Source organism: Amblyomma americanum, chromosome 6 (genome assembly GCF_052857255.1).
Source record: "Amblyomma americanum isolate KBUSLIRL-KWMA chromosome 6, ASM5285725v1, whole genome shotgun sequence".
NCBI lineage: Eukaryota > Metazoa > Arthropoda > Arachnida > Ixodida > Ixodidae > Amblyomma > Amblyomma americanum.
Genome location: NC_135502.1, coordinates 14,417,596 through 14,445,326, shown reverse-complemented (window position 1 = coordinate 14,445,326; position 27,731 = coordinate 14,417,596). Strand labels below are relative to the sequence as shown.

The 27,731-nt window shown below is 46.0% G+C and overlaps 1 protein-coding gene across 1 annotated transcript in view; it reads left to right on the top strand.

Moving 5' to 3' along the window:
• The first annotated feature begins 766 nt into the window (after positions 1-766).
• The window catches only part of LOC144136340 (adhesion G protein-coupled receptor L1-like), a 102,053-nt gene continuing 75,088 nt past the window's right edge, over positions 767-27,731 (top strand). Inside the window, exon 1 of the mRNA XM_077668589.1 lies at positions 767-1,305. Coding sequence (XP_077524715.1) covers positions 1,134-1,305 — 172 coding nt within the window. The 5' untranslated portion in view covers positions 767-1,133. The remainder of the gene's footprint in view (positions 1,306-27,731) is intronic.

Here is a 27,731-nt window from a genome sequence, read left to right as displayed (position 1 = left end):
CCTCGGAATGAAATGATGTCCAAAAATAGTGAAACTGTGCGCTGCGCTTGCCTGCACACAGCACTGTAGCGGCCTGCCCTCCTGCACGTTAGAGGCGTAGCACTAAGAACGAGGATGAAGACGGGAAGCAGACAACGGTCCTGTCGTCTTCGGTCTCGTTTCCGGCGTTACGGCGTTCATCGTTGAAGTACAGGAGTGCTTTTGTCCACAAGCACACTCCTATCTAATTGTGGAACTTTAACTCGCCCCATTTTCTGCCATCATCATGTCGTCCTGCAGTACATACCCTTGGGCAGTCGGGGAACTGCGCCTGTGCTCAACGTATCATTGCCGAAAGCGCCCTTCTTTTTCGCCTTCTTTGGCCACGTCAGTAACTTTGCAACGCAACGATTTCAAAGAAGCGGGAACATTTGTACCGCGTGTGCAGTGCACTCTCTAATAGCGTTTCCGTGCAGCCAGTTAGAGTGTGTTGGAAAGAAATAGCAAAAAAAAAACTGCTGATCGGGGCCAAGGCTGGGCAGCCGCAAGGCGACCAATGTGGCTCTCCTCGCGGGACTACCTGACGAGCCTCTCTAAAAGCGCGAGAGTCCTGTTATAGGCGATCGCGAGAGGCAGCAGGAGCTTGCTCCGAACGCGAGTCTTAAAAAAAAGAGAGGGATGACCGGGCGTGGGCGACGAGGGAAGATAAGGAGAAAGGGGAGCGCTGCGCGGTGTCGAGGATCATGCGCACAAGCTCGTTCCAGCGGCCGCCGGCGTTGGCGCTGCCACTCCGGCGGCCAGCGACCCGCCGCCGCGGCAGCAGCCGAGAACACTGCGCCTCTCGTTGAGGGCCCGCCTCCGTCTGCGCCGGGAGCAGCAGACGACGCGCGTCGCCGGCCGTCACAGTGCGCGCTGCTTCGAGGCCCAGACTGCTAGCGTGAACCTCCACCGCGCCGACGCAGCTGCGGCTGGGAACCCCGTGTGGCAAGGTCTCGATGGGCCCGGCGCCCGCAGAGGACTCGAGGCCACCTCCCTGGATGGCTGGCACGGAAGAGCTGCGCTTGTAGGGGCGTCCCTCCGGGTGCACTGCAGCGACTGGTGCACGCTGCGACAGGCTGCGCCTATACTCCGAGCGTCCTTGCTGCGCGGCGGGTATGAATTTTCGGCGCCGCCAGGGGCTTCCTCGTATTCAATTTGGGTGGAAGGAAAAGCGATTTGTGGCTGTGGGCGCGAGGGACGCTCCTCGATTTTGGACCTCGGTTGTCGGGCAAGGAAGACCCCGGCTCTGTCGTCAGTCAGCTCGACAGGGACCTACTCGAAACATCGGTGAGTGAGCCACACTTTATTTAAGCCGGGTCGTAGTTAAACTATTATTTGCGCATAACCCATGGAACCCACCGCGTCATTCCTGACATTTCCCAGCGAAGTACAAAAAAACGATAACTGTCACTCCAACAGCTCCTCCCGATACGGTCACGTGAGCCGAGGCACTGCGTGTGTGAACAGACGGCTTTTTTTCTGGCGTGGTTCACCAGTTCCTCAAAGCACCAAGTATTGTCCCGCGTCTCGCTGCATTTTGCGCTGCACTGAAAGCTACGAGCGCCAGAGTACAGATTCCACGTGTGCGCTCTTCTCATGCGCCCTCGAGCGAGTGACGCACGCGTAGGTGCCGTCGCCTCGTGCACGTAGGTTCACTAAGTATCGAGACCACGCCCACAGCTTAAGTAAACCTGTGGTTCGCCAGCAATGCCGGTGAAGCGTTGAACTCTCTACTCTAGCATGATTTCATTGTGCACATTGTGATGCCTCACTCATGCGTACCGTAGCTGAGGGAGGCGGGAGGGAAACAGGGGAGGGCGTGAATACTTTTCTAATTACTAGTGGTCTACGGGGCCTTACGTAAGCGAGACAGTGCGCCATGCTTTAAACCTCGCTTCGAGAGTTGTCAGCGTACGAAGGGTGACGTGGGGGAAAACGCCCAAGTTGTTGCGTCTCGGGTTAGTCGCAGAGCGCTACGCCGCGTGGAGTTAACTGTCGACTCCAGAGCGAAAGCGGTACCGCAGCCTTTCGACATTTTTGCTAAGCGTGGTGGCAAGAATTATGGCGGCGCTTCCTGATGGTCGGGCGGTAACCAGCTTACAGTACACAGGGCGCACTAATATGGTAACTGCGATTCTTTCAGATCGAGTGATGTTAACCGATACCATGACGTCATACCGGTGGGGACCACATTTCTGGAACATTTTTACGTTCAGGGTGCTCGGAAGAAGAAAAATATTGTTTACAAATGGGTCTCAACATTAGGTGATCAGCGAGCCGCTTTGATACAAACGTTCTTATCAGGGTCATGATAGCATCGCAGAAGATTAACATTACCTCCTCTCGGTTCTTTTAACATTGTATAACTGGCGTAGACTTGTAGACGTGTAAAATTTGAGGAAATTTTGAGCGCCGGAAAAAAACTAGGAAAGAAATCTCCTTTCCTGGAAACAATTAAAATTTTGGAAGAATTTTCGAAAAAAGATAATGCTCACGTCATTTTTTTGCCACGTACGTCTGCACTTTAACAACGAGATATTTTTACGAATATTTGTTTGCATATATTTATTGTTGCCTACGACTTTGGGGTACCAAAGGCTATAGTTTCGTAGGGGAACTGTTTTGGCCGGCACTCACAGTCACGCTGAAGCAAGAAATACGCAGAGGCAGCACCACAATAACGTATGAGAAGTGCCCACCGTGCATCAGTTCATCTGCTCAGTTTGCACTAGACCACGTTTCACAGATTTCATAATGTTGCAGTCACTCAAAGGAGGCAATCCAATGAACTTGGGACATCCAGGAGTATGCTGCAGCAAGCAGAAAGCACCAAGAATAAGAAGTAATTTGTCAAAGATGGCCACCAGTACACATGTATAGAAACTTGTGCTGACCAAATTGCACCAGAGTACTGGAACACGGCTGATGAGGCGTTATGACAAACAAATGATATGCAGCAGTGCATACAAACGATATGCATCTTCAAGGCTTCAAGATTCAAAGGCTCGCATCCTGCCGCTGTGACGACACTCGCTAGTTGCGCTACTCCTCCTGACTGAATATGAGAGGCTGCTGAAGGAAGCCAACAAAAATACATTTTCGGCAACTTTTGGCATCTGCGCTTATGACAACTGCTCCTGCACCAACATACACGGGAACAGCATAATGAACTTTCTTGACGGTATATTGGGGCTAATCCTCTACGATTTACCATGGAAAGCCCGCCGCGGTGGCTGAGTGGTCATGGCGCTCGGCTGCTGGCCTGAAAGACGCGGCTTCGATCCCGGCCGCGGCGGTTGAATTTTGATGGAGGCAGAATTCTAGAGGCCCGTGTACTGTGCGATGTCAGTGCACGTTAAAGAACCCCAGGTGGTCGAAATTTCCGGAGCCATTCACTACGGCGTCTATCATAGCCTGAGTCGCTTGGGGAAGTTAAACACCCATAAACCATAAACCTTACCATGGAAACTGGTTATCGGAGGCAAAGAAGAGAATATATATCTGCAAATATTTCAAAAGTTATTCGAAAGTCGGTTAGTGTGAAAGAGTTTGCCCTGTAGTTAAGAATATGCGAGCAACTTGAAAGTTGCAAATGGACGAACACAAGGCAAAGCGTACGTTTGTTGCGCCCACGCAGCTAACTTGTTTTTCTATGCAGTAAATGCGCTATCAGAAGTTAAGAAGTCGATGTTCATGGTCATATTCTATAAAGAACTCTCAGACAACTTATATTTACTTATCGATGCAGCAAGGTGCGGGGAATGGGTCATCAGCGCATTTCAGAATTAGTGGTTATGAACGTTTCCAGATGTTAAAAACAGAAGTGCCATATTGCTTCCAGGTTGCTCCGAGTTGCTCCGAGGAGCCCGCTTTACTTTTTTTTAAAGAAGAATACTTCTTTTACATCAATAATCGGTAAGCAGGGAATAATAGGCGATATTAATATCCAGTTTTAATATTTTTTCCCATCTGTGCTCGCACTCTTGAGCAGAACAGAAACGCTCACCGTTTCTAATCGTTTTGGGTACAGCTCACTTAACGGAAAACAAAAGGCACCATACTAGAATACAGCCAGCGAGTCCTTCGTGCAGCATACCAAAAAGCCTCTTTTGATGCTTGATGTCATTTTAAACCCCGCATTATTTTGCTACCGAATTATAATGCTAAATGAAGAGCCTTGTTTCGCTTTTTTTTTCTTTCCTGACACAGCGCCGTTCATCTCGCTCTCAGTGCTGACCGGAATAAATGTTCATTACATTCGGTGAGGGTCATTAGAGTAGGCCAGTTTTTTTGCCAACCTTCAGTACCAGGAAAAGAAAGCAGGTTCTTTTTAAAGTGCTCTGTTCTTTTTTTTCAAGCACTCCATCACTAGCGTAGAGTACCTCATCGCACCGTAGATGTTACCTGCTGTTCCCGCTGTCATGGGACTTCTTGACCTTATGCGTACTGTGGATGCAAATGAGTGAGCTAGACCCGGAGCAGGCCATACCGCGTGTTCATCATCTCGTTCATCAGCTGCGAAAAACTCTCCTGTGTATGTGCCATGCGTCTCAACACGGTCATTAACAAGGAGAATGCGCCTTGTTCATGCTGAATCCTTGAGGCCCTCTCCTAGAAGGGGCACCGCTGGAAAAAAACTGGGGCCATAAATGTATGCACCATGCTCCACCTACAGCCGATAACGTCGAGATTTTTTTCATTTTAGGAAACGTGATAAGCTTGACTTGGTTCAATCTAGCCAAAGAAGAGTGCGACCATAATAGTAAAATTTGGTCCTTTTAAAGTCAAATGGTATGCGTTGCTTAGTGCTAACAAAAGGGAATCGTATCTTTGCAACCTTGGACGATTATTCACATAACACTGGAATAACGAGAAAGCATGGTTAACTGCCTACGTGAAGTGACAACGTATAACCTTGAAGGCCTTAGAACGACAGAACAACAGAGAACAAAATCTTTCACGCTCGATTAGTCATTGCAAAAGCTGCTTCCACGCTCTTGATACCAAGTTGTAGATCGTCAGAAGGACACCAGTCATGGTTCCCTATCATTCAATGTAGAATAAATAGCATCAGGGTTATTTCACCTAAGGGTTTGATTCTATTTAACGGAGTGCACACGATTGCAATGCAGCTTAAAAGAGGTGGCGCATTATCTTCCACACATGCGCCAATACCCCAGGTGGAGCTGTTTACATTGACGCCCATCACAACCTGCAGCGATGTGCTATCTACGTTGTTTTCGCATAGAAAGACGGTCCACATGAGCGAATGCTTGATGCACTTCTGACATTATCGGAGCTTGTTACCGTCGTCCTTATACCGACACTGTCATTTTTCTTGTAACTACACGACGTACTTCGCAGCGCCACTATAAAACTCGTGCGCTTTAACAGCTCACACCAAACAGCCCCAAAATGGGCTAATAAACGGCACTGACAGGGGCTGGCTGCAGACTAGTTTTATTTACACAGAGTGGGCAAACATCTATAGGCTTTACGACGGATAATGCCAACCACACCTGAGCCATCCGTCACTCATCACGAAAAGGAAACAGAGCGAGAAAGAGGCAAGAAAACACAGCGCTTGTCCCGTGCCTTCCCTCTTCTGGCTTCTCTCGTTCTTGAGCTGTTTTCTTTTCATGACGGCTCCTTACCGACTCGTCAGCGCTTTCGCTCAGCTGAAGTCGTTTCTAATGCGTGTAAAATGACCAGGAACCGAGAGAGGGTGTGAGGCGACGATTACTAATGCACAACAGAAAAAAAAAAACTGAAAGAATTCAGTAAGGCGCAGAAACAGCATGCGAGCAGGAGGAAAGGAATGAAATAAATCGTGACACAGGGAATGAGAACGGGTCAAAGTAGCAACTGTAAACGAAGTTAATAAGGTGTGTAGGATAGTATAATGTCTGAAATAATATCAGGAAAACCGATAGTAGAAGCTGAGATGGAGGATTTCTTTACCAATTAATGCCATGGAATTTGGCAGCTATCATACAATTGAACGATTGCTAACGAATAATGCCTTACCAGTTTTTTTAATGAAAAAGCCTAAAAAACCATTTCGCCCGTGGGCTTGCCCAAATCTTCGTAGTAATCGGAACTCTTCAATCAAAAAGTGCAGTCGCACTTGAGGCAGTGAATGGCTAAGGCGCTCCCCACAGACGATACTATAGGGATGAGGTATGGTCACGATTGTATGATGTGACGTGGAAAGGAAATATAAGAAGACCGCGAAAAAAGCGTTTCCTGTCTGTCTTCGCAGTCCCTGCCTTGTGGTGCGCTATGTATTTTCATGTCAGATTGTTATGTCACTTCAGTTTGCTTTCTATGTAGCGCTTTCCATGCTTTTAACAGCAATGTTGACGGAGCCACTCCTCAGCTGACTTTATTAAACTGCTGGCTTGCGTTGTGAATTGCACACAAAAAGAATCCGCTATCTTAGTTCCAGGCTTCGGTTTTTCTGGTTTAATTCCAGATTTAATACCTCCCTTGACACCTTCATGAGTTCTTTGCAATTGCAATTTTTACCCGTTTTTTTGTTTAAACATCAAAATCTTGAAATGCGAATCTAACACAGATGGTTACCTTCGAAGCACAGATGGGTTTTCTTTAGATAGGAATATCATTTTCATGTGCTGGAGTACTGGACTTTGATGAGAAACGTGCCAGTGACCAAACCCACGGTCCGTGTCGCTGAGATCGTAGTTTGCATTATAATTGGAGTTTGTGGGAGCATAATGCTTAGCTTGTCATAATCTCGAGAGACCATGATGTAGAGCAGAGAAGGTAATGCAGGTATGAGCACCGTAATTAAACCTACAGTAATAAGAAATGTTCGCCTGCTGTTGGAGACAGCTGAAGTCAGCAGAGTTCCACTTGAACGATGCCAATGATGACTGCGCGCAGTCTTTTTTCTTTTTATTTCGCGCACTTGCCATAAAGGCCCTACGGCTGGTTGTCATGGCCTCTTGTGGGTGGCTTAAATATCTGGTTTCCAACTCTCTGTTATACCGGCGAGCTGGTGCGTCGGAGACCTTCTGGATGGTCGATGTTTCGGTGGCTAGTTCAGTCAGTGTTGATGCCTCACAATAGAAAGTATCCTTTCTCTCCGCACGACGACAAAGGCGCATCGTCTCTTCGACGTAGGGGTCCACTGTCTCGTTAGGGTGTTGGATGTGGGACTACAGCAAGAGCTCACCTTTTTTTTTTTGTGAAGGATATTCATGGAGGTCTTCAGGAGCTCTTTCTTAATTTAGGTATTCCATGCTGTCATAGAAGTCTCGTGGTTCTCATAGATGTCACGTGCTGGGCCTTCCAGTGAGAAGACATTCGTCGACTTTGTAGCCTTATCTCAGGAATTCAGTAAGGCCACTCGGTCAAACTGGACTAACCCCTCTTCGACTTCTTCGTGGTGTGGGCGTTGGAATCTCGGCAGGTATCGGGCGGGCTGGAATATCAGCAGTGATCGCTGGACGCCAGGTTTCCTAACGTGAAACTTAATGCGTATAAAACACTCGTAAGACCGACCTTAGAATACGCGGATCTTATTTGGAGCCCACACCAAAAATATTTGATAGGCAAGCTGGAACGTATTCAAAACCTAGCAGTACGCTTCATATACTCAAATTTTTCTAGACATTCTAGCGTATCTAACCTACTTCACAAAGCAGATCTTCACACCTTAGCACAGCGCAGAATAACATCAAGGCTTAAATTTCTGTACTTACTTTATTACGGTCATTTGAACATCTCAAGAGAAACATACCTCCAGGAACCATTCCGTCACTCTTCAAGAAATAACCATGAAAAAGCACTTCATCAACCCATAAGCCACATTAATGCTCATAAATATTCTTTATTCCCATCGGCTATTTTTTGCTGGAATAAACTACCACCGGCTGCTGTAAACTGCAACTCAATCGAATCATTCATAGAGCATGTTAACAGAGTTGAAACACTGTCAGTACCACCGTGATGAACCTATGTCGCCCAATTTCCATTTGTATTTTCTTTGCAATTACATGTGTTTCCTTTTCAACCCGCTAGTTTCTTCTCCTGGCTTTGACGTCATTAGTACCCTGTGCCACTATAGCAATGAAATGTTATTTTTGTACCCTTGTACTTTACGTATTCCCTTTGTTTTATATTCCCTCCTTGTAACCACTCCTGCATGGGCCCGAGAAGGGCCTGCAGTATCTGTAAATAAATAAATAAATAAATAAATAAATAAATAAATAAATAAATAAATAAATCGCGAGCATGGTGAGTGGATGATCCAACCCCCCCTTCCCCCTCCCCCACCAGATTTCACGTGGCTGAGATGACTGCACAGACGCAGACAGAAGTCTTTCGTACCGAAAAAAATGTTTATTAGGCTAACGTGTTCCATCGAAAAAACTAAACTCGGTGGGGGCGATAGTACCAAGTGTTCTTGTGGGTTTTCGAGGGTCATATCATCTCCATTCTTGGCCGCGCTCAATTTAAATGTGACGAAGAACTTTCGAGATGAGGCGCGAAGAGCACATACGACAGTTTCGAACAGCTTAGAAGCGGTTGCCCGCGCCTGCTGACATTCCAGATAAATCTCGTCGCATCTCTCGTCACAAAGTGACAAGGCCGCGTGCTTGTGGTTTTGAGCATTAGAAAGCTTTGCGGGAACATACGAGTATACGCATATGCCCGGTTCTACACTGAATTATTTTTCTCTGGTGACAGGTTGAGCGGTGCAGTGGTCTTCCAGTACCACTTGAAGCATGACGTCATCATAGCACGTAGAAGATGTCCCATCTTTGTTGTTATTGTTAAACATGTTTGCTCCCAAATATAAAGTTCCCGCTTTCCAGCAAGTATGCGTGAGAAAATGCCAGCGTGCAGTTATTCGCTTCTCGATAACTGAAGATGAAAAGCAAATTGATATTCATCTATGAACCAAGGAAGAGCTTTCGGAGACCTGTACTGCCACTACAGCATGTTTACGAGCTGCACATCAAGTTCAGAAGCGGAGTCTGAGTACTGGCTGACAAAGTTCACGGAGTGGTAAGTGAAGTAGCGGTGGAATATCCACGTTCGCCTTCTTTCATTTATTTTGTTTTTGACCAGCCATAAACACATCCCGCAGCCTTACCGCGATGCTGCTTCAACGTCGGCACTTCCTAGCACTTCCCATGGTGGATGTCGTGCTTAGAGCATTCATGGGAGTGTTAAATTTCGACTCTGAGACAGAGACTAGAGACATAGACAAGCACAATTTCCATCTGATTAATTCGTTAAACCCACGATGCCAGCATGGCAGCAAGACCTAAATCGCTATGAAAATTGCGAAAAAGAACTAAGATACACGAAGATAAACATGCTCCTTTATTTTATACTAAGACCGAGGGTGAAATGACGCAGTTATTCTCTAGTGCTGCTACTTTCGTATAATTGAATGACTTCGATGATGCTGGAACTGTGAATGACGTGTAGGCAGCGTGTAGGTTTCAAAGAACAAATCATTTGGAAGGAGCGTCCGTCTTTGTCTATCATTTCTTTGTTCATGTCGAACTGCGGCGCTCTGACACTTCAGCATCAACTAGCCTGATTTACTGCCCTTACAGCCTTAGAATGTAAAACGAAGTGAGCTATACGCACGTACTCCGCGCAGTTCCCACCAGCAAGAACAAATGCTGAGCGGATACCATTTCATACACCCAATTACCTCACAATGACAGTTTTTGCTTTTGGAAGTATTTGCGCGCACACACGGCAGGACATGACGAGTAGACACACAAACTCAATGGGTGTATCCCCTTTCATTCCCCTTTCATGTCCCTTCATGTCCTTTCGGGCCCTCCTTTGTGTGTGCGTAAATCTTCCAAATGCATGAACATCCAACTCGTCCAAAACGTAACGCTTCAGAGAGTTTCTGTGTCGCGCCCTACATGAAAACACCCAAAGACGGCCGCTGGCGCACGGAAAAAAGGCGACGGTGGGAAGTAAGGTCTCGTGTGGTGCAGGAAGAGTTCGAAGAGCGGAAGCCAAGGCAACTTTGGAAGTGACCTTGGCAGAAGGGGCGTTAAAGAAACCGGCTAAGTATTGGGCAGGGTTGTGGCAGCAGTCTTTGAAGAGCGACACCTTTGTCTTTCTGAAACTCATGGTGGCAATCCCAAACTCTTACCATCAGAATGAATCGTCGCGTACAGCCATTTCTTATTTTGATGCTTGGAAGACATCATGTCGTCGCTGCATTCGCTCATGGATGCGACATAGTGCTCGCCCTCTCTTCACCAGCCTTACCAAGCATTTGCGGTGCAGAGCAAGTGGATGAGTGACGGAGACAACGATTTTTCAAATGCACAGCGCGTGATGCTACCAGTAAGAAAGATAAAACATGCAGAACTAGAGGCTTAGAGCGTAACAGCAGACAGACTATAGACCGGAGTGGAACTCCCTCTCGGTGTCATGCTCAGTTTTGCCTCCCTTCTAGTGCTTTATTGGTTTGATGCTTTCTGGGAGGTCTTTGACGCGGTTTCTGAAAGCTGTGTAAATAGTTCATGTACGCAGAACATTTTATCCTCGGAATAAATACCACCTTAAATAAAGGCGACGATGGCTGTGTGATGTAAAGCATGGAAAGCAAAGCCGATCTCTTTGCGCCGCCGTTAGGTTGGGTTCTTACTTGAGGATGTTTTTATTTTTTCTGCTGGATATTGTTCCGACGCTAGGTTTCGTAATGCTTCTGATGTACCGCTTCATGTTCGGCCTCATTCCGTCGTTTTCGGTCGATATTCGTCTTCGTGTGCCGAGGATGGGAGCGAAAAAAACCCCTTAACTCTCTCAAAAACAACAACAAAAAAGGGCCTCCACTCGGAACGAAAGAGAGGTTGTCTCGTTTTTCCTCCATCGGCGCCTCTTACCATGGGAGCATTTGAAGCTGACTAGGTGCTGCACCATCAGGACGAGGAACAGAAAGATAAACTCAAAATAAAGAAGCGCCAGTGCTTGGCGGATGAAGATAAAAGAAGAGGGACGAGACTCCGTTGCGTAAGTGGTCTTTCGAAGGCTTAACCCCGACGTGCATCGGCGCACTTCCTCACATCAGCGGGAACTATAGTTGGCTCTGTAAGCCCAGATGTGGCCGCGCTTTGCCACTGTTTTAGAGATGTTGCTGTGTTTCGTGAAACATCGCCGCTTACTGAAGTGGTGAGTGCAGCAGGCGCGTGCCGTGCCCTATGTTATCCAGGATGCGGGTGTGCTCGGAAACTTTACGCTAGAGAACGCATACACCATTGGAATCGGTCTAAGGCTTGTTATGCTTTAAAGAAGGCTCATCGTAAAACGTGTGACGACAGACTCATCGACCAGGGCAGCCTGGTGAGCTGCAAAGTGAAGGCTGCATGCGGTTATTGCACCAAGATGACCCACATCGCAAGCACTATAACCCAAGACATGGATGCGATCCCTGTCAGCAAATGAAAAAAAAAAATGTTTTGGACAGGACCTGTTTGCTTTAAACTATACACAGAGTGCGAGAAAATACACTATGAGTTGGCCTCCTCATGAGCCAGAAATGACAGTAGGCTTCTGAAGAGTAGCCAGGCTTGCCGAAGCCCGCTAGGGGGTCTGATGCACACGGCGCACGTGAGGAAGCATTTCGGTGATGTATGTCTTTACCTCTGTAAATTTTAGCGATGGATTTCTCTTTCGGAAATCTTTCAAACGCAGTGGCTGACCGACCGGCTTTAGAGCGTATTTGCCTGCATTTGTCAGGTTGTAATTTTAACGCGACAGCGTTAAAGACCCCGCTCACTAGAAAATCCGGTGTGTGCGTTGTCGGCGTCAGCGTTGTGAGCGAAAAATTGCGGGAATGGCTCTGGCAAGCGGTCCCCACAGTTCAACCCAGGAGGCAGGTTGGCCACCTAGGTCACGTGAACTTATGGTGTCATCACATCGGATAGTGAGCAGACTGCGCACCGTGGCAAGTGGCAGTTAAAACAATGATTGATTGGTCGCTCGGGACGAGCAACCTGGGCCGCACACGGCCCACCGCTGGGAGCGCCTGCCAGTGCACTGCAGTGGCAGATCGCTTAACCGCTGTACCACCGTGACAGGAGGGTTATGAGGACTGCCAGGGATCTGTGAATGCAGAATATGACCTGAATGTAGGGGAATTAACCCATTACGCTATCGCGTAATACCCTCAAGACGGAGCTTAAGTGTCCTCTCCAATCTTTCTTCGTGTTCGATATGTGTTCTAGGCACCGGTCGAAACTCGATGCATTTTTTTAGCTTACAGCTGCTGGCAACAACAACCAGGAACGGCGTTGCACGAGGATGAATAATCAAGGCCATTAATTTTCATGAAGTCCGGTTCATTTTCTTTTGTGAAGTAAATAAGGAGACAGGAGTAAAATGTATGAAAACAGCGCTAAGTGGCCCTGGACCCGTTACAAAGCACAGCAGCAGAATAAGTGAAGTTCATTTTTCATGTCCGCAACTAAACAAGTCTATACACATGAAAACGAAGGGGAAACATTTGTACTGCTAATTGGTTACATATGAAAATAGCTTATGCATTGCAGCACAGAGAATGCATATAGAATGCCAAAAGTTCTGAAATATGTAATAATCATATGCAAAGGTGCGAGAGGAAGCGCATACAAAACAACAGGTAGTAGCAGCAGCAAGAAACTTTTTTATTGTGTTCATGTTCTTGCCGGTGCTCCATTTCAATTTAAACTTTCTGAAACTCCAGCAAACCTATAATCAAGCTTTACTGCATAAACTGAGGACACTAACGATTCGGGACTGGTTAAAATCTAAGGAGCTTATAGTTTTAAAGGCATCCAGAATGCTACCGCATTGCTAATAGAATACTGGGGGGCTTGCAAACATTGTTTTGCATAATGTATCAAGCACCTAACTAAGCTGTTAGGAAAAGGTCAAACTGTTTGGCAGGCTTTGAGGGCTTAGCTAAATTATTGCGAGGAAAGTTTCTTTTCATTTCCTCTGGATTCACATCCCTGGCGGTTTGAATGAAAACAAAACTTATTCTGTTTTGACAGGATTAAACAAGAGGTGAAAAGGATTATAAAATGCGCGCCCAAATTCAGCCGTTCAATTATTCGAAGACCTGTGCTTGGAAAACAATGACTTACTCTTTACGTGCCCGTACAGCTAACGCAGCCAACTGCTGCCTGTATATTGGAGAAGTTGGTGCGGCGAACACTTTAGCCCAGCGTGCAAAAGAAATGAGGTTAATACCGGCTGATCCCCCCCATAGGATGCACGCCTGAGCAGCCGCTGACCGGAGGCATAAGGCCAAATGTAAAATTTACAACAAAAGCGGTTTACTCTGAAGCAAACTGCAACAACACATGGGAGCATCAACATGCAAATTTTACATAGAAGAATCCAAATTAGCAGAGGTCTCGGCAGTGAATGACAAATAATGCAAAGGCGTGTAAAAATGCGTTAAACGTCTAAAAGCTGCTTGCAATACGCGTGCAATAATTAGAAAACTTATTTGACCAGAGTGGTTTAGGATTTACAAGGCGCTACGTGGGGAAACAGAAAAACACAAGACTACGAGGCGAAATATATTATGAAATGTGAGACAAGACGAAGAGCTCGTGAGAGCGGGAAAGCGTGTGACGAGATCTGGTGTGAAGGAGCGATGGCCTACATATGTTATGTGGTTGAGCTTAGGCCACGCGTTGCCTTTTCGGGTGGCAGCAGATTGAGCATGGTTGACGGGCCAGGTCCCACTCAAAGTCTCGCTAGCCGACCTCTAACTTGGCCAACGCTAGCAAGAGCCCGCTTGGTACGACTTTCCCAAGCGATGCGCTCACCTCAGCGTTTCATCTCTGCCACCGCGGTGGCGTTTTGTGCTCACCCAGAGCCAATTATCCCGCCCCTAAACTTTCCTGAAACAGCCTGCCGGTGGAACACAGCGATCACTCATTGTCTGTGCGCCTGCCACCTTGACGGCAGGGGGAGGACACCCGAACCGAAAAAAAAAATTATAGAAAAACCATGTTGAACCCCATTTTTCTAACGAAAACGTCGAAATCTTGTACGATTAAAGTGAGCCCGTCCCCCCATCCCCCTCGGGTCATTCCGTCCAGGAGTGAGAGAGGAATCATTCCGCCTCTGAGGTCGCCGGCTCCTTTTCAAACAACACCGCGAGAATGAGGAGAGCTGGCAGTGGCGGGCACATATATGTGACGGAAGTATCGCGACAAAGCTTCAGTCTAGCATTAAAATTGCGCTTATTCATACCCAAAAATTCTGGATAAAAACACTTTTCAACGGGAAAGATTTTCTGAATGCATTTTTTAATGTATTCTAGGCTTTCAGTATAACAGTCTATACGTTTGCAGATCTCCCGTGAGTAGGCTTGCATTTTTTTGCTATTAACGTTTTTGATAACGTCATAAACGTTCGCCATTGGTTTTCTATAGCAACCTAACTGCTCGATGAGAGCGATGAAAAAAACTGTAAACGAAAGGTTTTGCTACGCATCGGAAGAATGGCCCATTACCTTCAATATTTTCATAATAGAAGGTTACAATATTGAAATATCAAAACCTTTGTATACGAATACTGGACATGGCTGAGAAAAAAAGATTACTAAGAAAGAGATTTCGATTGAGCTGTTCTCAGTGTCCCTTTAAATATCATTGCGTTTGTTCCTCCTGTAACCTCGCTTGGATTAGTCAGGTTGATGATATATCGAGAGTAGCTTGATGCGCGTTCGATTTTCTAAAACAGAATTTCGAGACAGTAGCTTTTAAAATAAGAGGAGTACTGCATATTAATAGCAGAAGGTTCATACTGGAGTACGCCTCTGCAGTATGGGACCCGCAATTCATAAATGCATTTGATATTGTAGGAGGATGAGGAGAGAGCGAGGCATCAATCCGCCTCTGATGTTGCCGGCTCACTTTCAAACGCAGCTCTATTTGCCTCCATAAATATATAACTTTATTACTAGTGTCACTCTTTTCTTTTTTCAGTTTGAGACATAAAAGTACAAACTACCGGTTCAAAGAAGAATACAACTTCATAAAGAACACAGGTTGTTGTACTGATCTATTTAGGCAAATGAGGCAAAAGGCGACATCGGTCATCTGACTTTGCTTCATCTCCAGTTGGGTTCGGTTCTTTGCACACTGTGATTGAAGAAGACATATCGTTTACATATAATAGCTGTGACGATGTATACAATATAACAATGCATTCTAAAACTATTTGGAGGGAGTGGAAGAAAAGAATACATATGGAAGAAAATGGAATGAAATAAAAGAATGGAATAGTAATGGAATTTAAGAAAGCATGCATGTAGTCATTTTAAGTTCGGCCTGAGATAAGACATCTGGAGGTTGTTATTGTTTAATTCTTATTTTGTTTATGTTCTAATCGCGAAAATGCATGCGATTATACAGACCAAAATAACTACTCCTGGGCAAGTGGTTTACAGTTCAGGTGTTTTGTAATCTATTAACTGTTCTCGATATAGGGTGCGCATTTTTCATCTGGATGAACGGTTGGTGTCTCAGGTGGTAGTTGTATACTGGAAGTCTGAGTAATTCAAACGACACTGACGTATATTTTGGCCGCTAGGCTCAATTCATAGATAGTTGGTGCTGTGAGGATCTTATCTTGCTGGAAATATGGTAATTTATGGTCACTTCTTAATAATATTCAAGAAATCGCTTACATCTCTTCTGTCAGATGTACAGCTGCTCTATATTTCCTTTGGTTGATCTACCCTATATTAAAATATCGTAACACCGTATTTACTCGGTTCTAACACATGCCATTTTTCCGGAAAAACTCGCCCAAAACAAACGTGTCTTAGAATCGAGTACGAAAATAAAAATGCGCCAACAACACCCTATTCTCATCGGCATCACGAAATGGCGGCTCTCGAGCATCTGAATTGTCCCGTTAGCAAGGCGCCGACCTGAACTTGATCCAATATGGAAACGTCGGCTGTGAAGGTGCGCCGAGTTCACTATAACGCCGGGTTCAGGAAAAGGAAGGCAACCTTGCGTGAGCAGGCTTTCCAAGCGCACACTGGCGCAGCCGGGCAGCCGTGCGCCAAGCGCGCCACAGCCACCGACCTTCCTGTCAAGGGCGTCTTGGCGCTCTGCCAAGTTCGCCGAGCGCGCCAACGGCGGCAGAACTCCCGTCTAGAGGTAAAAGCACCGTGATGTTATCGGGGCGCAGCGTCGACGAGAGAGCGGAGGAACCAGCTAAGAAAAGCTGACGCTTTCAAATGAGGTGATCTTGTGTACGGAGGCGAGTGGAAATCGAGCGGCCTACCGTGCGTATTTCTTTATTCAAGCATGAAAATCTCGTGCGTATTGCAATCGAAGTCACATCACTACTTTTGTGGCTTTGAAAAAGGGGGGGGGGAGCTTTGCAATCGAGGGAGCGTAGAATGAGTAAATACGGTGTCCGCGTGAGACTGCTAAAGCATAATGCGTGTAGTTGCGGCCTATATTACGTTGTCATGATACGCGTAAGCTTTGCTAGGAAACCAATAAGTTTTGGCACGTCCGCTTCTAAAGCTGAAATGTGATTAGACAAATTTAGGTTTTCATTAAACACCCAAAACTTGCGTTGATGGAATTGTTACATTATTCCTGCTTGAAATACTGGCCTGGCATTGGAGTTTGTTGCTTTTGTTTTCGGCCCTGGACAAAAGAGCTTGTGTGTGTGTGTGTGTGTGTGTGTGTGTGTGTGTGTGTGTGTGTGTGTGTGTGTGTGTGTGTGTGTGTGTGTGTGTGCGTGTGCGTGTGCGTGTGCGTGTGCGTGTGTGTGTGTGTGTGTGTGTGTGTGTGTGTGTGTTTTCAGAGAGCTCACATAGTTAAATCATCTCAAACCATGCATGGACTTGGATGCAGAAGTAACTGAATTTATGAAACATGTCACGGTTTATAGAATCTAATGCTTTCTTGGTATCTGGAAATATTCGAATATTGATGAGCTGGTTTTCAATGTGTTAATTATTTTTTCTTTAAATTTAAGTAAAGCGTATACTGCGTTTTCTTTTCCTTTTCGGAAGCCATAATGTCCCTTCGCGATAAATTCTTTCATCGAAACTTAGGAACCATTGCTTATAACCTGCTCTGCAATTTTTGGAAACACTAGCAATACCGACGTTGGCCTGTAGTTGGTCAGTTCAGACCTGCTCCCTCCCTGATGTGTAGCACGCACACGAGCAATTTTAATTTTTTTTTCTCAACAAGACAGAAAACACCATAGCAAATATGAAGAGAGGTGCGCAAAAAATGTCACTTGACGCCTTTATCCCTGGGACGTAATGTCATCAGGACCATTGGCATAAATGCCCTTAAGGCTTTTGATCACCGATTCTGTTCAAAGTGTGTTGGTTTAGGGTTTATGGTTTATGGGGTTCAACGTCCCAAAGCGACACAGGCTATGAAGGACGCCATAGTGGAGGGCTCCGGAAATTTCGACCGCCTGGGGTTCTTTAACGTACGAGGGGCATCGCAAAGGGCACGGGCTCTAGAAATTCGACCATCGCGGCCGGGATCGAACGCGCGTCTTTCGGGTCAGCAGCCGAGCGCCATAACCACTCAGCCACCACGGCGGCTTAGGTGTGTTTGTTGGGAAAATAAAAATGTAGTTATTTGCCTTCTCATTATACGTCTGCGAAAAAAGGTAACCGAGGGGGGGGGGGGTGGGGGGATTAAACTTTTCATCCAAGTAAATGCCAAAGTAACGAACACCCTCAGTGGTTACTTCATTAATATTCGCTTAAGGAAGAGTCAGTATGGGGCCTACTAAGCAGGTGTCGGAAAATTATGAGAGGGAGGAGTAAGCTTTTATTTGCTTTAGAGATTTTTTTGCGCCATTGCAAGCTGCATGGGGAAAATTCTTTCTTCCTTACGGGTGTGGTAATCGAAATTGCAAAAACCGGATCGAACACGGACACATTATAGATTTGTTACCGAAGCGAATATGAAAAATTAGCTGTGGCTGAAACATTGGTTGACCCTGCATCGTGAGAAGCGAAATCTTCCTTTGCATGGCTACGTTCGCAAACACCACACACACTGCCGAACGGAATATCTCTAAAGCGTCGATGAAATGCACGTGTAGCGGAGTCAGACTCGCCGAGTCTGATCACAAAGTCAGTCCTCCGGCGCTCCGTCTCGCTTCAAACCATTTCCGCGTCCAATGCCGAAGTTGAAGAAACCTCCGACTCTGCGTCGCTGGTTAGACGGGACGCTTCATGACTGAATCAGCAGATGAAGTTAAAAGGTCTTTTGAATATATAAGCCGTGGTAACTCTTTCTGGCCTGTGAACGCTTGCGGCTTCGGTTTAGTCCTCCTGCATGTCTGATCGATAATTTCACTTTTCATGTTTTTCCGGGATACTACACAGCCAATAGTGCGTGCCTTCAGTCAGTTTAGTTCATGTTTTACCGAAACTCATTCTAACGTTTCTTATCGTCCGCGTTTATAGGGCTTAATGCATGAGGTGTCTTTGGCTGCGCGTTTTCTATTCGTCTCTCCCTTGAATTCCTGTTTTCAGTGGCGAAGAAACGGTTGTACAAGGATTATTTTGTGTGCCCTTCGTCCTTCCATGTACCATTCTGTGCATTTCAGTTCACTAAGGCGTGACGTACAAGAGTACGTACGTAATTTTTATAGAAGGTACACACCCAGACATTGCCAGTTAAAACATGGTTAGAGAAAGAGGGCATTTTTATGTCTGCGGTAAACTGCACCTTTTTCATGGTGCAGAAACAAGTTAACATTGTTTCATCAATTGCACACTTGCAATACTCTTCAGGGATATTATGCGACAGACATTGAAGGAAAAAAAGACCATCTGACACTGCATTCTGTATGAGATCTCGCTGGTCTGCAATTTGCAGATGCACTTTATATCCGTTCTTTCTTGTTCGCCTATACCGCGTCTAGAAAACAAGTATTATGGACCGACATTGTGAATCAGTTGTCTCTGCAAATGACCACACCTGTAGAATGATTGCCCGTTTAAAGGACGCGCATGCCCATACCGATTTCGAATCGCAGTGGCACTCACTCTTAGGAATGTGCTCTGCACTGCCTCTCTTCTAGTGCTTGGTTGCTTAAGTGCGTCGTATTATGTATCGTGTTTATTTGAAGCTGTTTGCCTAACGGTTGGTAGATAGTTCATGTACACAGAGCATTGCATCACTGTAAAAAATACCGCGCTGAAGAAAGGAAAGGCGGCGATGGCGTAGATAGATAGATAAAGAGGAGGAGGGAAAGGCAGGGATGTTAACCAGAAAGGGGTTCCGGTTTGCTACCTTGCACTGGGGAAGAGGAATTAGGGGACTAAAAGGAGGAAGAGAGAAGGGGAAAAAGGCATAACACACACACACACACGCAGGCGATGGCGTAGTGGTCTAATGGAGCGGCACGCAAAGCTGATCTGCTCGCTCCGCCGCGGCTTCAAATCTCGCTCGCGGCCAGTTTTGCATTTCACACCTCGACAGCGTGATAATACGCCGTTGGACGCCGGGCTTCTGCTCCAACGAGGCTTCTATGCCGTCGAATAATAGTAGTAAGACACAATGAAACAGTGAAGTGCTGGTGGCTGCGCTTTGGATACGGCGCTATTCTTTGTGGGATTATAGCTCCAGAGGTCAAATTACGCAACGCTAATATTTAAGCGGAGTCCGAATCTTAATTCTATAACCGTAATTTCATTTGTATCAGGTTTACCTCCCGATACTGATGACGAAGGTGATTAAATTGGCGCGAAATCCTCTGTAGTAGTCAAATGTTTACGGGAATTCCCCAAGGTGGAGTAGATTTGTAATAAGAGAGTAATTACTCGTTGACATCCACGCAAGCGCAGCCATACGGCTACAAGGGAACGCTACATAGGTTTCTCAGAAACTTCGCAGTTCAAGAAAAATTCGTCCTGGTTCGGGCTCGAACCAGGGACCACCGCTACACCGGAGCAGTCGCTTTACCAACTAAGCTAACCGGGACGGCAAGTTTATGGTAGGGCGAGAGCGAATTGATCAATAAGTGGAAGTGGGAACAGTGTTGGTAAAATGTTTAGGGAAGTAATGAGTAATTATTTAATGGAGTAATTACTCTCTTATTACAAACCTACTCCACCTTGGGGGAATCCTCCAAGGCGGAGTATGACAGCCTTGGTGAAAATTCTTCAGACCACACGAGTTGGTTCACAGCTACATGTATAGTAAATCATTTACGGCCTTCAGAACGACCGACACTTTGGAGAAAGGGTGTTCGCGCTGTGCTGAAATTTTCACTTTTAGTTAGCAATATTTTAAACAATAAAAGTTTTATCTCCTACTGAAATCTCGTTACTCAAGCACCAACACTGCGCCGGTACAGTTCGCTAGCATCGTTTCACCCGAGCATGTGTTAAAATAAAAATCAGTTGGAAGTCCCGTCTGCTCAGTTCTTCTCTTTGTCGCCCGTCTTTAGCTGGTTGCGCTGCAGGGTATCGAAGGAATTGCAGATATATACGAACTAGCCGAGGCAGCTATAATTTCTAGAAGCAATCCGCATCGAAGTTTTAAAATTGCACTGAGCATAGCTGTACATGTACGAAGAGCCGCATTATAGTGTTTGCTCTTTCGCCGTCAGCAGTGAAAGAAAAAAGAGGGAGCAAGCCATGGGCATTTTGCTGCGCCGTGCTTTGAGTGGTTTTCGCATGCCGGGAACGCTGTAAGGGCACCCGAAGGCCCCGAGGCAGCCTTTCCCTCGTGCGGCTCATTAGGCGCGAGATGGAGCCCCTCCTCAACGAGCCACTAATCGCGCGCTTATGCACTGCTGCCTGCGGGCGATCGGATACCCGCGCGTACGTTTTTCCTTGGCAGTATGTGTGCTCTTGGTCCCTTCTATAGAGTGTATGCTCGTGGGCGCCGTTAATCACGATGCCCAGCCATGAGGAAAGGTTGTCGGTGCCTGTATAGAGGTAAAAGGACCGCTCGGTGGCCTGTATATGGCGCCGTTATTGAAAGCGTTCGTGCTTCGACAGTTAGGTCCACACGGTAGGAGCCTTGCTCAGAAGGGGATAGAAATAGAGAAACACCATTCAAGCATGCACCGGGAGCTTTCTAAATGGCCTTCCCGGAGCTGCACTTGCATGGTAAATTGCAGGATGGGGATTGTTTCAAAGTTATTGTTTCACCTTTTGGAGCACTGCGGAAGTTCCTTCGGCCACGAAGGGCATGTTTATGGTGGGAAATTTGCAGGCGGAAATTGGGTATTTTCGCACCCGTTACTAGACAAACTCTTGACGTTAGTCAGGACATTGAGGTTATTAGGAATCCTATCATCTCTGACGGGAAGGGGACACCGGTGTGGTCAGTCCTCAGAGATCCACTGTGACCTGTGACGGTGGTGCGCATATATAAATTTTCCTCCTCTTTTATATTTTGAAAAAGACTCTCCTTCTGTGAAAATAGTCTCTTTGCGAATTATTTGATAGTTATATCCCAACTTCAACTTATGCTCGGTGTCCCTTTAATATATGCAGGAGAAGTACTGGGCCGTATTTATGACCCCATGATTATTTCAATGCCGCCTTCGACACCTTTATCCCGCATTTTTCGGTTCCGTAACATTGCTATGGGCACTGACAGGCCGGAATACGATCGATTCTTATTTTTTCCTGCTCTTTTTCTCCCAGCTGTCCTGATTCATGAGTGATGATTATGGCGGGACTTTCCTGGGTGGGAGTAGGCACTCTGTTCCGCATCGCTCATCACTCGATAACCATCGACTGATCCACTTTTTTTCTTGCACCTCAACCTCATTTTTCCTTCGAGCATTTTCTTCGAAGGGAACGTGTATAACGCTACGTGCCATCTAAGCTGCGCCAAGCACCGGGAAGCAGTAAGCCAGGGCTTATATGAATTCCAGGTATTTAAAATTCCAGCTTTCCAATCTCGAGAAGCCTGAATGCTGTGCGCACTCATTTCTATGCTGATATTTCCGTGAATTCTGTAAGTTTTTACGGAATTCTGAACATTCCTGTAGATTATTAACCGCTATAGTATTGTGCGCTGGAAAACTAACGAATTGTCTTTCCTGGGGTCTCAGTGTAATACGAAGCGCCAAAATTCTTGCTTTGGAATGAAACAAAATTTGGTGCCTGTAAGGTTTAAGACTGGGATCCCATGACGGCACGGCCACTGGCCATTTTTCACAATGTTTACGCAATCGCTGTGTCGCGGCCGTTTAAGATCGAGAAAACGTTGTAACCCATCGCAAAGGAAAATGTATTCACTCTTTAAAGGTACGCTTTGTTAATAGCAATTGTTGTTGGCATACGGGTGGAGTGAGCAAAAAGCAGAGTGCATAAAATAATTCTTTTGTTTGATTTGCCTGCTTGAGTGACGTATTTTGGAACAACTAGAGCACCAAAACAGTGCTACTGCTGCAGTGGTTAAATAAACTGTTATTCTCGGTTAGTCAGTAGCGGTTTTTGGCCCCAGTGGTTAGATAGTTAGTTTAAACCCGAGGCTCTGAAACAAACCCAAAATGACAGAAAAGATGTATGCGAGGCTCATTAGCTACTGGTGAAATGGAAAAAACGCACTTATTTGGCACATTTGTGGATCATGGATATTTAGTGGCAAATTTGTCTGAGCTGTACAAGTAATTTTAGTTTCCGTTATACGCAGTTACCCGTCATTACGAATACGTGACCCACGGTAACATGGGTGCTGCTCCTGGAAGAAATTTCGCACACTTAGCGAAATGTGTACAATCCACCTATGTGCCAAAAGCACATGTTAGCGTTTTGTTCATTACACCGGAAGCTCTTTATAGTCTTTGACATTGCGTCATTTCTGTCATTTCTGGTCTCTTTCTGAGCGCCGGTTCTGAATAACTATCCACTGGAGCCAGAAATCGCCCCCTCTTTATCGAGATTAACATTTCATTTGAACGCTGCAGAAGTAGCTCGGTTTTTGATTCCGGGGGTTTCCCCCCCCCCCCCCCCCCCCAAAAAAAAAATGTCACGCAGGCAGGCAGGTCGGTAAGAAGTGTTGTTTTTTTATGCACTCCATTTTTTCACTCATTCCACGCCTGTCGAAAATAATTGCTATTGACAACCCATACCGTTAAAAAGTAAATATATTTCTCTTTCTATTGAGCTAGATATATTTTTTTTTCATAAAAAACGGGAGGGCCACAATGATCGCACAAACAATGCGTGAAGCGGGCAGTGCCACGCAAGCATGGCACCCTAGCGGGATCCGCCCGACGGACCTGACCGCAGATGAAAAGGTCACGTGACTAGCGTCGTGCCACCATACAGAAGCAGCTCGTGTGCACACGGCGGCGAATTTTGCTACCCTCCTGAAGCCCGTAGCGAGGCAGGTACCGCACCGCAAAACTACACCAGCACAAAGGAAATCGGCAAGCGGCAGCATGACTGCACCACTGAAACCACGCCTATTTGTTGGCGCAAAGGTGTAGAGGCTCGAAAGGTTAACAAAAGCTTCCCCACGCCAGTAAAGAAGAAAGTAAAAACGAAAATACTAGTTTTGCTTCACCATGAACTAATCACGCGCGTAACCTGTGCGTATTTATTATTATGTAAACAGTTTTTGCGCATATTTCCTCTTCGCCCTATCCTCTCTTCCTGTCCCCTCACCTCTTTCAGTTCATTTCTACATTCTGCCTGCTAGCTTTTATTTCCGCTGCCACAGCTCAGGTGCTTCAGTATCGATGGCAGATGCCGGGGCTAGCAAAAATCTTGTCGTTTCTTTTTATTCTCACTTTAAAACCACTTACTACTACTACTACTACTACTACTATTACTACTACTACTACTACTACTACTACTACTACTACTACTACTACTACTACTACGGCTACTGCTACTGCTACTGCTAACACTACTGCTACTGCTACTACTGCTACTACTGCTAGTCCTCATGAGTTTAATTCTAGAAACACAACAGATGGTCGCCAGTCTTAGAGAGAAAGGCGGTCGCATTTTTTGTTTGCCTGCAGCGCCTTCGCCGTCCGCAGGCGAGGCGGGACCAGTGATGTCAAATCACGTGGTGTGCCGTCCGCTAAAGGAGTCGGCAATTTTTCCCGTCCTCTCGATCCCGTGTCAGAGTGCACAAGGTCGCTTGAAATATAACTGCAGCATGAACTGGAGCTCATTTGATGCACCCGTCCAAGCTGCACGACATATTCCACTTAAGACGTCCTCTGAATAGAAGGAGCCTCTCACAGCCACCACTAAGCATCTGACAATTTTGCTTTACATCGCGTCTTTAGCGGAACGGTTGTCTGTCGTTTCACGCATTTTTCACTACTGGGACCGCTTTCGTGTCCCTGTGGCTCATGCAACGACCAAGTAGAGTCAAATTTTGCTTTACACATCCCAACATCCCAGGATAAAAGTTTTTCAAGAAGCATAACCAAGGCCCCGGAATCTACATTACACGCGTGGTATCGGCAGGCAGAGTGATTAACAGAATGCTTGATCATACTAATTTATGTATACAAGCTACAAGCTTTAAACAAGAGATTCGGTAGTAGCTCACAACAACAAAAAAAAAATCAACGTATAATTTTAATGCGCAACAGGAGTTCATAAAGAGAAGTAAGGACTACCAGTAAGGGCTGCACCAGAAGGACGACCATTACACACGTACTGTAGCTACCGAAAAATTACGCGATCGCGAGCATGCATGAAGAGGAGCAAGTGTGACGTGTACCAAATCGTCCGGATTTCTGTTCTGTAACCGATACTACAAATGCACAAAATAAACGTGTCAGCTAATTTTGATCAAAACCAACAGCGGATTTCTGTTTATTAGGCCAAAATAGTTATCAGCTGAACACTGTATTTTATGAGTTCTTCTAAACTGCGATGATGACCAAATGTCGCTATTTCCATTCTTTGCATTTGTCGAGGGACAGTCAAGACAAGCAAGGTGTGCCAAGAAAAATAGTAATACCTACTCAAGAAGAGTATGTGAAGTTTGTGTTATGTGAGATTTAGCGCCCCCAAACTACACATGGCCAATAAGAGGCGTCGCACTCGAGAGCTCCGGATTAATCTCAGGATTAATTTCGGCCACCAGAAATTGTTTAGCATGTACTGGCATCGCGCAGCAGACGGGAGTTTTGCGTTTCGCCTCCATCGAAATGCAGCCGCCAGGGTCGGGATTCAATCCAGCGAACTTGGGCACAGGAGCCGAACGCTGTAGTGACACTAAGTTAGCAAGACGGGTAAAAAGTTCATGTTTTGCAACCAGTGAAATTCACATATGCCATCAACACGTGTCGGATTAAACAATTGGAGTATAGATTATTACAGGACACTGATTTAATGTTCCTAATCATGCAGCTAAATTTGATTTGCAAAACGAGGTTTGTTAATGTTTTCTGGTTGTCATGGCTAAAACTAGAGCACACTGATTAGGGTAGGAAGCAGGGCGTAATTATTTTTATTTCAGAGTGTTATGCTAGCGACGTGCGGCTACGTAGTATAAAACGAATAACAGCAGACGGCGTTAAATGAAGCGTTCTGAAATCAAGATAGTGATAAATCAAATCATGTACTGTTCTGGTCGGGATGGCACATGAATAAATAGAATAAAAATGAAAAAACTATTCGGCTCCCATACGAGGGCCTTTTTCACATACGCCGCGAATCAAATCATTGTCAATTATGCTGAGCGGCTGGACATTAAGGATGAATAATTGCTGCAGAGGAACCAGTTCATCTTTGCCATCCCATAGCGGCATTGGATTTAATCGGAATATCTTGATTCTATTTCCTATGGACCCAGTTGTGCTTACTTTACAGGAAGGAGCGCATGGTTGAACCCGCTGTGAACCTGAAGGAACGGCAGGGCGGCTGCAGACGACTTTCCTCACATGAAACAAAATACGCACATCAGAAACAGCTAAAAACTGCACGAAAGCCCCTTCGGAAACCTTTCAAAGACACCCACCCGCGCGGAACCCTAAGCCGCTAGCAGAAAACTCACGACGCGGAAGCCCCGATCAAAACATTAGGTATAAGCGACAAAAACGTTTCGAGTACCAGCACGCTGCTGTCGCCTTAAACCTCACTCGTAACAGGAGAGATTGCGTCTGAGGCAAAGAGAAATCCTGCCAGCGATGGAACCTGATGTTTGTTGGCTCGCATCTTTCTGTAGCGCCGTCATTATATTTATTTTTCGCATTATTTGTCTCTCTCCGTCTACCTTTGTCCCGTGATTTGTTTTCTTTTTGCCAGTTTGCTACATTGCCATCTTTTGCCATTTTTTTTACTGACGAATTCGAAACACGGCGCCATAGTTGATTACTTGCTACTTTATAACTTTAACGATGCCCGATGGGACTTTATTTCGTTTTCAGGGCTTGCCTTACCGCACAATAATAAAGCAGCCACGCACTGGATATCTGTAAATACCGGTTTGCCGCACGCGTTCATTCCTGAGCACTGATCACCGTCGGTAGTTACCATGGCAACAACTAGCCAGGCGCTTGTTCCCTTGTTTCCTTCGTTGTTTCCCACATACATTTTGCTGCGCTTTTCGGAAGAAGCGCGAAAGATGCGCACCTCGTGCGCTGTTTGCACAAGCTACCCACCCCATTTGTCTGCCAGCGCAGAGCAGCGCTCGACCAAGCGGCGTCTCGGCACGTTTGTTTTACCCGTTCTAGAATGTTCGTGCCTGCGAGCTGTTCGGCTCCCGCAACTTCCGACACCCGCATTTGAAGTTTGAAGTTTATTTCCATTTGAGTAAAAAAGGAGGGACCCGAGACAAAAAAGGCCGCCACTGTCTGGAAGATGTTGAAGTAACGAGCGTTAGCTGTTTGGTTTACTGGATGACGAAAGCGAAGAAGAGCGCGCCGCTGGTGTCGAGAAACGGAATGTAATACCCTCTGAACCGGGGTGGATTGCCACGCCGCTTAGCGGAACGATCACCGCCTTGCGCCATCTATCAGAGAAATTACGATGCACGTCTACCAACTGTCGAGTTGCATCCCCTCAAGATACGTCCCAAACGGAATTTGCTTCGTTTAGGGGGTCAAGGTGGGCCTAGAATTCGGCTTGCGGTGCGATATGGTAAAGCTTCAATTAATAATTGCATGTAAGCAATGTTTACCTATTTAATTTTGGTTTTATTTCTATACCACAACCCATAGGGTTTTATTTGCCAACCAAATTTGGTATACAACTGTCCCCGAATGGGTACCCGTACAGTTTTCCTACCCGTTTTAGGTTATTTTTTGGTGAGGGCGGGGAGGGAATGAGAGGGCACAACGAATTTTGATGGCCGCCATCTTGAAGAGAAACCGAATCGATGCCGCCCACGCTTGTTCTTCCATCGTGATGCCGCCATTTCGTCCCCTGACGTCATACTCTCATAGTACTCACATAGTTCCCTCTATCCACCGTATTGGACCGTGACGTCATCATTGACACGCGGCAGGTGGTTGTTTCTACAATGGTATTGTAGATGGCGCTAGAAGTCTCGATGCGAGATGCGCTGTTTTCTAGTTGCAGCCACAGATGGCGCTTTGATCTCAGGGTGGTAGGAGACCTCACGAAATCTCGAAATGTGATGAGTAGTTGCTGCCAAAGATGGCGCTGTGATCAACGATGGTAGCAGACCCGACGATATCTTGAAACGTGATGAGTAAGAGCTAACACTCTTAAATGTGAACGTTAATTCACT